Source organism: Ixodes scapularis, unplaced genomic scaffold, assembly GCF_016920785.2.
Source record: "Ixodes scapularis isolate PalLabHiFi unplaced genomic scaffold, ASM1692078v2 PGA_scaffold1__304_contigs__length_218370807, whole genome shotgun sequence".
In the NCBI taxonomy this organism is placed as follows: domain Eukaryota; kingdom Metazoa; phylum Arthropoda; class Arachnida; order Ixodida; family Ixodidae; genus Ixodes; species Ixodes scapularis.
The window spans coordinates 56248797-56258579 of NW_024609846.1; the positions used below are offsets into that span (position 1 = coordinate 56248797).

General features: G+C 48.1%; 1 protein-coding gene across 1 annotated transcript; it reads left to right on the forward strand.

The window, feature by feature from the left end:
* Positions 1 to 694: 694 nt before the first annotated feature.
* Positions 695 to 7504, forward strand: LOC115325865 (TATA-box-binding protein-like; the record flags this gene model as incomplete). Its single annotated transcript, XM_040206948.3, has 5 exons — positions 695 to 876; positions 2493 to 2556; positions 3055 to 3158; positions 5924 to 6018; positions 7348 to 7504. Coding segments are annotated over 5 exons (522 nt in total), but the record flags the coding sequence as incomplete, so codon positions are not given.
* Positions 7505 to 9783: the final 2279 nt, after the last annotated feature.

Genomic DNA, 9783 nt, shown 5'->3' on the forward strand with positions numbered 1-9783 from the left:
GTTCACGAAGAACCACAATCCCGGCCGCGGATATAGACAATTCCAAATTTTCAATATAATATAATTAATATAAATTGATCTCACACCGCGTGGTCACGATATGTGTTGTCACCATATTGTATGACCTGACGTCACGTGCCATCATTAGTCAAGTCACGTGACGTCAATTTCTCCGCTAGATTTAGTCGGGAACTTGACGGCACGTGACCTGACATCACCCGAGACACGTGACGTGGTGTCACGGTGTCAAGTCGTGGGGTCGTCTGATACAGTGACGCCACTCTGCGTTGTCCCGTGATGTGGCGTCATTCTGCCACAAGATGCCATGACGTCACGTGACGTCAATTTCTCCGCTAAGTTTAACGGGAAAGTGCACGGACAGATGGGAAGATTTCAATGACTGGTGGTTCTGTTCGAAGCTTTAAAAACTAGCGTGAACAGTGCCCGATATATGCATAGGTTCTTCTTCCGATATTAGAAAGTTTTAGATGATGGTTTCGATACCCCCGTAACGATGTCCGATAAGAATACGCTGCTTGCGCAAATGCGTAGTAGATCGTTGACTCCGATAATGGCACCCGATACCCAGCCGCCGCCTTTGCGCCTGCATCGTATCGTTATCGGAGGTATCGGAACGATCTGCTAAATCTCCCTATTCACTCTCCAACGGGGGTCATATCTGTACCGTGTTTGCAGGAACATTGTGGCCACTGTGAATCTCTGCTGCCGACTGGACTTGCGCCGGATCGCGCTGATGGCCCGGAACGCCGAGTACAACCCGAGACGCTTCGCTGCCGTCATCATGCGCATACGAGAGCCGAGGACGACGGCGCTGCTCTTCAACTCCGGCAAGGTGGTCTGCACGGGGGCCAAGAGGTGAGACCTTCAGACACGAAAGTAGTGTGGCCATACCGTTGGGCCGCAGCCTCCCCTGGCTGGGACACTTTCGTGCGCGCTCTGCCACCTATTGTATCATGTGAGCGACGAAGTCGTGATTTTTAGCCATGTTCCGGCGGTTGGAAAAGGGGAGGTGCGATTATCGGCACGGTCCGGAGCCGTCCCGCGAGTCATGCCGACAAAACGCAGCATATAGTCGGTGTGGAAACAGCACCATCTGGCTAGAAAAAAATGCAAAAACTAAAAAAAAAAAAAAATGTGCAGATTGAGCACTTCTAAAGAATGAAGTGGTATTTGCCGTTGTGGCACTGCTGTCGTCTCGCCGATGATATCATGTTGATAGAGGGACTCGAGGCATGAATCGTGGGACCGCTCTCGTCCGCTGGGAGAAGCAAACGCTGGCCACACTTCCCCTTGTAGCATACCATGGAAAAAAAGTCAAACATAGTTTCTGACTTTTTTGTTTTGTTTAGTTACAACAGTGTGCTTGCAAGCTGAATCTCGATGCTGATGGTGAGGTTGTTTAGAAACCAATTTAAGCAAATACAATGAAGCTCATGGAAGGGTAAAAACACGGGCTTACCTCTTTCTGTGATTCCGTGTATTAAAAGAAAAGTTTTTATGTTTTGTTTACGACGGTCCTCGACGTACTAAGTATGCATTTAATGTACTAAAATATCGGCCTCGGTATTTATTTGAAAGGGGAGGGAATTTAACTTACTAAATTGCAAAACCATTTGTGCAAAGAAACAGGCCGCGGTGTGTAAAGTATTAAAGCGCAGCAATAGTCGAAAAAAATGCGGATTTGTTTTGTTGGCTCTCTTTGACACGAACTGATGGTGCGTCACCATAAAGGCGAAGCTGTTTTACCTGCAGTGTCAAAATTGATATAATATATATAAACATATATAAAGTTAGCCGATAAAATACGAGTAAACGTCGAACAGCGTGTAGATTTTCGGCGTCCATGTGTTTAGCGAACTCTCCCGCCCACGCATCAAAAGTGCTCCTGAACTGGCAACAAATGACGTCATAAAAGCCGGAGTGATATACTGTCCGACGTTGCGATCCTGGTGGTTGGCCATGGGGGTTCCGGCAAAAAGCACCGAAGAAACGCGAGTGTTGCATTCGTCGTGGAGTCCCAACTCCCGAGTCTCGGCTGCCGAAGTTTCCATAGATTCTCAAGCAGGATAGTGACGTGTAGCAGAACAGGTGTCTGCCACATCCAGTACTGCTGCTGTGACACCACCAAGATGGCGGCCGCCGACGGCATGACACCATTATGACGTCATAAAAGAAATCGAGAGACTGCTTTTTTTTTTTTTTCATGGGGTAAGCACATTACTCGAAGACGAGTTTTAGGCACCATACTATCATCTCGCAATAAATTGACCTCACGTAAAGGGGTAACATGACGTGGTCAATTTCTCCATTTAATTAAGCGGGAAAATTGACGTTAGGGTTCTTCGTAACGGTACTATGTGACAATTTTCTCGTCGAATTTGGCTTATGAAACACATTTGGTGTTAATAAAATAATTGAAGAATTTGGGAAAATTTTGGATTTTAACTGAATGCACTATTGCTGTGTTTTAGCGAATTTCACTCCCGGGTCGCCGCACGGAAGTTCGCACGCATAACGCAGAAACTTGGTTTCGACGTAAGTACAATTGCGATCTATTTGTTTATTTACGATACCCTCAGAGCCATACGGCGTTAGAGAGGGGAGTGAGTGTTACGCGCAATGATGGAAGCTGCTTCTCGAAATCTGATGGGGTCCTGGATGGTGACGATGTCTTCGGGCAGGTCATTTCAGTCCACAATTGCGATAGGGAGAGGAACATGCTGGCATGCTGTTGAAAAACACTGCGGCCCGGCTTTTTCATTGCGATGGTCGAGTCTGGATGAAGGATGAGACGGTCGGGAAAGAAGATACTGATTTAGAGATGGTGAATAAAAAAAAAAATCTTTATGCAGAAGACATATAGACGGAAGATTATTCGACGGGGGAAAAATCGGTCTAAGCTCAACTGTTAACCACAACTCATTACATACGAATGGCGATATGGTGTTTCGGTGTAGTAACCACGGTGAGAAGAAAAATATGTTCACGCGAAATGCTTACCGCTAGCGTGTTTTTTTTGTTTGTTTTTGTTAGGCCCAATTTTCGGACTTCAAAATCCAGAACATCGTTGCCAGTGCCGACGTTGGGTTCTTGATAAAGCTCGAGGCTCTGGCCCTGAATCACCCGCAGTTTTCGTGGTAAGTGCCCGGGTTCTAACCCCTCTCAAGCTTTGTACTCGTTTAGAAAAAAAAAAGCCGTTTACAAATCCCTGTAACGCCGAATTGGAGCGCAGCTCTTGAGGAGGAGGAGTGAAGGGTACAGAGGGGAGGGTAGACCCCTCCTCCTTCTCCTCCTCCTCCCCTCATTCTTTAATAGGCTCCGGGGGGGGTGTCACGTGACTTCGGGGAGGGGGGTCACGTGACCTCGGGGAGGCGTGACCTAGGGGTCACGTGACCTTGGGTGTCACATGGGGGTCACCTCAAGGTCACGTGACCCCCAAGGTGACCCCCACGTGACCTCAGGGGTCACGTGACCTTGGGGGTCACGTGACCTGGAGGGGTCACGTGACCTCAGAGGGGTCACGTGACCTGGGGGGTCACCTTGGGGTCACGTGACCTTGAGATGTCCTTGGGAGGGGTCACGTGACCTTGGGGAGGAGACCACGTGACCTCGGGGGTCACGTGACCTCAGAGGGGTCACGTGACTTGGGGGTCACGTGACCTTTGGGGTCACGTGACCTTCAAAGGGTCACGTGGGGTCATCTTGGGGTCACGTGACCTTGAGATGACCTTGGGAGGGGTCACGTGATCCCAAGATGACCCCACGTGACCCCCAAGGTCACGTGACCTCGGGGGTCACGTGACCTTCAGGGGGTCACGTGGGTCACGTGACCTTGAGATGACCTTGGGAGGGGTCACGTGACCTTGGGATGACCTTGGTTACGCCGACGCCGACGGCGACGCCGACGCCGACGCCGCTCAAGCCGGGAACGGGCCCCTAAGAGCTGCGCTCTAAAATATTTGAGGAATGCGATGAGAAATATGTCGTCAGAAGCTATGGGATGGGGGATACTTCTGCCGGGACTCACTCTGAATGGTTCTAGGGAGCTATGCAAGGCGGCGGGACGAGGCGGGCCGAATGGACCGGGATATCGCCGCCTGATGCAATTGGTCAGCAGCTATGCGCTGACCAATCGCAGCAGGCGGCGATGTCCCAGCCCCTGGTCCCGCCGTCTTGCATATCCCCTGGAATATCACACCAGACGATACTGCTGTGGAGGCAGCTGCTATGGCTCCGTGCGCCAATACTGTGCTCACCTCCTCGGCACTCACCTTTCTTACTCAAATACTCGAACGTAAGTGTTCTCATTGTTTGGCTACGACACCAAAATCATTAAGGCTTGGTGAACGATGGCAGCGATATAGCACAGTAACGACGGTGCAATAGACCCTTTCCGAAATTCAGTCTGGCCACTTTGATCACTATCATCACCATCTAAAAATGGCATATGTGCCATACCAATGGCGGCTTTCTATTTACTGATGAAGGAACATGTTGAAGATACTCCTAAGCTGAGGATTTGAGGCCTACACATTCTAGACGTTAGCACGTTGCGAAACCGGAATTGAATGCAAGCGCTGCGTAAGTGTTCATTTCTCTAATTCGAGCCCAGTGAACCTGTTAGTGGCACAAAATCGACTTCGGAAGCCCTTGACTTATAGAACTTTATCAAAACGTCTCTCTGGGTTGGCGCTTCGTTCTGACTGGTTGCATCGTTGTGGGAATCGACACTGGAAGAGATGATCCAGAAAAACCTGTATAGCGAAAAGTTCATTCACGTCTGCCGTTGACATGCAAAAGTGACGGCGCCCGATAAAATACTGCAGGCTACGGGTTCATTGCCGCCATTCGTATGGCAAAAGTTAAACCGCCATTTCAGCCACCAGATGGCACTGAATTTCGGAAAGGGTCTATAGACACGTGTAATAGACCTTTCGCTAAATTATCCAAGCATGAAAGAGAATGTTGGAAACGTCAGTACACGCCGCTGCACGCGCTCGCCTTCTCTACAAAAAAAAAAAAAAAATTGAAGACGCCAGCACGCGTATCGCGTGTACCTTCCCGGCATTCTCTTTTTTTTTTTATGCTTGGATGATTCGGCAAAATATCTCTTGCGTTCTTTCTAAAACTAAAACGTTGTTTCAAAGTGGCCGTGCACCATCCGACGATAAAACACTTCCGAGGGACATGCATGAGACGCACGACGGCGCATTTCGCGGTGAACCGCCACCCCATGTCGTCGCGCTCGTCGCGTTCTCCCGGAGGAGCGATGGTCGCTTCCCCCACAATGCTTGGAGCCAATACTTGGAGCCAATACTTGGAGCCAATACTTGGAGATCGCTGCGACGCTCTGCTTTGCCCTGTCAGTTAAGCGATGAACGGGTACACGAATTGCATTTCCTTGAAACGGACGGCGTTGTGGTTGCCCGTATTACTAGCTCAGCTCATATTGTCGACTGCCCACAGGGTCGATGTGCGACTGCGTTACTGTGGTTCGCATGCGATCAAATTGTGGCAAAAGTAATGTGTTTTCGCGCTTGTTCTACGTGTTTTATGTTCCCCTGTACTATCGTTTTTCTCACGTAGTAACGTTGTTGTGTAGGTAATTGCGTGGGGGCCCCGAACATCTGGCATCGTCTAGGTGATGTTACCATACTATTATTGAACCATCAAGGCGATATAGAATGACGATGTAGGGATCCTCTGGGCTTGCGTAGCACATAAAACATGCGTTAAACCGTAGTACTTAATTAGAGAAGTTTTCTTCTTTAGCCGCGTCTTTGAAACGCAAATTTACTGAGCCTGTGAACACTTGTCGTTAAAGCGCAGAGACCGAATATATATTAGACTAGTGTTTTGTTACTAAGATCTTGCCATGTCCCATGTACTCTTTGTCTTGCAGTTACGAGCCAGAGCTGTTCCCGGGTCTCGTTTACCGGATGGTCAGGCCGAGTGTTCTCTTGCTGGTGTTTGTATCTGGAAAAGTGGTTTTGACAGGTGACCTTCCATTCTTCGTTCTCTTCTTTCGGTGTGATCGCTTTCAAGCAACTGCATATTAATGTTCTGAAAGAACGCCCACCACTAGAGATTGAATTCCCTCAGCTTGGACTACTTGAACAACACGTAAAGCTATTTTTTTTTTTCACAAAATGTCTTTTTTTTTTTTTTCAGCTGAGTTTCAGGGAGTTCTGTAGCGCTCGGTTGTAAGAGCCGGCTGTTAAAAAACCGACACCATAAAGCGTTATTCTCATATAAAACCATAAACAAAACTTCAGTTTTTCGCAGGTAGTGTGATCCATGTGCTTTGTCGACTGAGAAATCAGTTTTTTTATTGTTCTTTAAAAACAAATGAACGAAAGACACAAACACTCACGCACTTACAAGTTGGTCAAAAACGAATATGCCACTTAGCGGCGGACGCCCAGTATATTGAAATCCTTTTAAACACACCAACTCATCCAGTATTCGGAACGAATCCGAGGGATCAGGAAGCGCACGGTAGAGCTAGCTGATATACGCCCCACTTGCAATGAAAATTTCTCTTACTGTTCGGTGATTCAGATCAGCATTGTTAGCACTCATTCTTGTCTTCCATTGACTGTGGAGTCCGAGAAGCGTGAACGTGGCTCGCATGTCCAGAGGCAAACAACAATAGCGTGTGCTGAAGAATGTCCCAGTGGAACACCGCGTCCAGACACTCAATAAATACGCGCTATATCTACTCGTGTTTTTTGCAGAAAATACAATCCACTGACCAAGACTGAGCTATTTAGGGTCGGCGGTTGGTAGCCCGCAAAAGCGAACTCATTCGCGCGGCGCGCGAAGGCACGGTCGCGCGCTTCGCGGCCTTTCTTGGCACGGTGCGCCATCTTAGGGCGTATGTAAGAAATGGGAGCGAATCCTCGGTAGGTGGTGCCGTTCAGACGGCCTTTTCTTCTTACCAGGGGTCCTAATCTGGGCACTTCGTGGCAAAAAAGGCGAACAATCCAGCGGCCGTGATTGGGAAACGCCGCACTTGATTATGCATGGCGCCGGCCAATAATAGCCGCCGGATATCTCGCTGGCTTTTTCGCCAAGTGTCCAGATTAAGGCCCCTGGAAGGCCTACCACACATGCTGTGTTTACCAATTTATGTCAGCATGATCAAGGTTGTTTGATTTTTATCAAATAACTGGCATTTCAAATCTAGCAGTTTTAAATGTTGCTTTATTGTGACAAAAAAGAAAAAAAGAACACACACACTCGCGAACTTTTTTTTTTTACTCAGTTCAGGCACACTCGCATGTAAACTTACTACTTTATTTGTTTTTGTTTTCTTTTGTGTAGGTGCTAAAGTGAGGCATCAACTCTACCAGGCGTTCGACAACATCTACCCAATCCTGGAGAAGTACAAAAGTGTTTGAGAAACATTGCCTAAGTTATTTCAAAAAGGTTTGCACTATGTCGACGAAAAAATATAAAACATACGGTGCTGAAAAAAAAAGAAGAAGAACGAACTTCCATAAAAATCGGAGGAGGAAAAATGAACCGCTTTAGAAGCAGGAGTTTGTACCTGGTTCCCCGAATACATTCCCCTTTATTTTGAGAAATAAACGACATGGATCAGTTTCGAGTGTTGCGACCGCAAAGTAGCCGGTAAGGCAACCCTCCTGTTGCTGGCTCGCTTTTACACGAGACATGAATTGTCTTTTTTTTTTTTCTAAGACTGGTATTGTAGCCACCTCTGCGCTATAAATACCTGACAGATTGACGATCCACTGTAGATCACAAGAAGATCTACACGCTCCAACAGCAGCAAAAATGGCGGCACACAGAAACACCCTAAGTACGTCCTTTTGCAGCTGCTGGCGTGTGCATAGATCTTGTGATAGTCAAGTTTTGCTAAGGCGTGCCGCACGGTCTCCAGTCTGGTTCCCAAACAAGGGCATTTCTTTTTCTTCACCTACGGTGGCCAGGCAGAGAGAGCAATCGCCTAAAGAGGGACGAATCATCCCTGAGCTGTGGAACGCTTTACCGAGAGAAACAAGGCACATGCAAAGCGCCAGTTCGTCCGCTTTTTTTGTGTGTGTGCAGGTGTCGTGACGACGTCAGAGAGACGCCGACCTCTGATTGGCTCCTCTAATTGAAGGATAGTGGGTAGACATCAAAGCAAGCCGCCTTGAGGTCTGTCCACTGTCCTTCCAATCGGAGCCCATCAGGGCTCGGCGTTCTGACTTCATCGCAACTGCTGCAAACGAAGCAGACGAACTTGCGCTCCGCATTGCCGCACTCTCTTTGTTCATCACGCATCGTACAAAAAAGGCTGTCTGCAGACGCGATGAAAGACTCGTCTGCGGACGTGCCCCAAGGATATGTTCGAAGCCTGTTTGCTTCATGTGTAGACTTTGAACATGTCTAAACGCAGATTTTGTACGAGAAAATGTGACTGGACCGTCATTCGAGTAAAGAACACGCCAGAGACAGTAGGGAGTTTTAGGGAACTGTTTTTGCACGTACGATACGGTGCGATGGGCCCTCCGGTACGTACTGCGCATGCGCTATCCCAGAAGAGTCGCATATGCGCAGTTGGTACCGGAGGGCCCGTCTTACCGCATCGGATGTACAAAACCGGTTCCTTAAAAACTCTCTATAGTGTGTGTGCAGACTGTCTTTTGTATGATGTGTATGCAATGTGAGTGACCGCGGCTTTAGTTTGGCCTGTCAAGGCCTGGCAAAACATTCCAGAGAAGTCGTGCAACGGTGACTATTTGTGTTCGTTTCCCCTTTATTTTTGTAATGGGTTCTCTTAATAAAGAGATGTCCGTTGCTTAAAACTCCCCCCGCCCCCCCCCCCCAAAAAAAAAAGGCTTCTTTTTATGGCGCTTGCTTGGAAAGCATTTACTTTATAGTGAGCATTTCTCGTGTATTTCGGACATTTTCATGTTTACGCGCCGAAAGTATACGAAGGTACTCACGCGCCGCTCTTCTTTAGTAGACAATGGAATACTCCAAAGACATCGAAACGTGCCTTAACGGCTTAAACGTTTTCCTCCATTCAAAAGCCGCAACTTAAATTAAAAAAAAAAAAAAAACGTTTTTTTTTATACATACGGTTTTTCTCGCAATACAATTAATGGGAAGAACATAAAACGCAAAGAGGGACATTAATTATATTACCCTTACCAGCACGCTCTTTATTCCAAGCATCTCGTATCCCTCGGTATTTTTCCCCCCCTCTAAGCACACATTGAGAGGCGTGCTATTTAGAGCCCTCCCGTCCAAAGAACAAGAACTTGTTCTCGTTCTGATGATAAAGGGGTCGTAACGCTCTTAACAGAAGATAGACCACGAAGAGTTTGCGCATGTGCCGCGCGTTACGTCAGAGCAGCACGTCGGTGTAGTTGGTCCGTCGCGTTCGCCAGTTTTCAGAAACCGCAGCTATGGACGACATCATGGCGGCTCTACTGGCATTAACGTTCGTCTTATGTACGCCACACGAAAGCTCGGCTTCGATACCCGGCGCTATCGATTTGAATCGCTGCGAATACGCGCCGACGCGCAATCTCTGCGTGCTCGTTCCCCAGGACCGGGTGAACGACAACTTCTACGTCAACGTGGCTCACCTGGCCCTCGAAAAACTCTCGCGTACAAGGCGGTGCGACATCTTCGACGCGTTTCATTCGATGACGAGGGCGGCGAAGATTGTGAGTGCCCTGACAATGTCTGATGAAACCGTTTTGTGCGTTGTCGCGGTCGGCTCGAGTGCGCTTCGACCGGTACCGA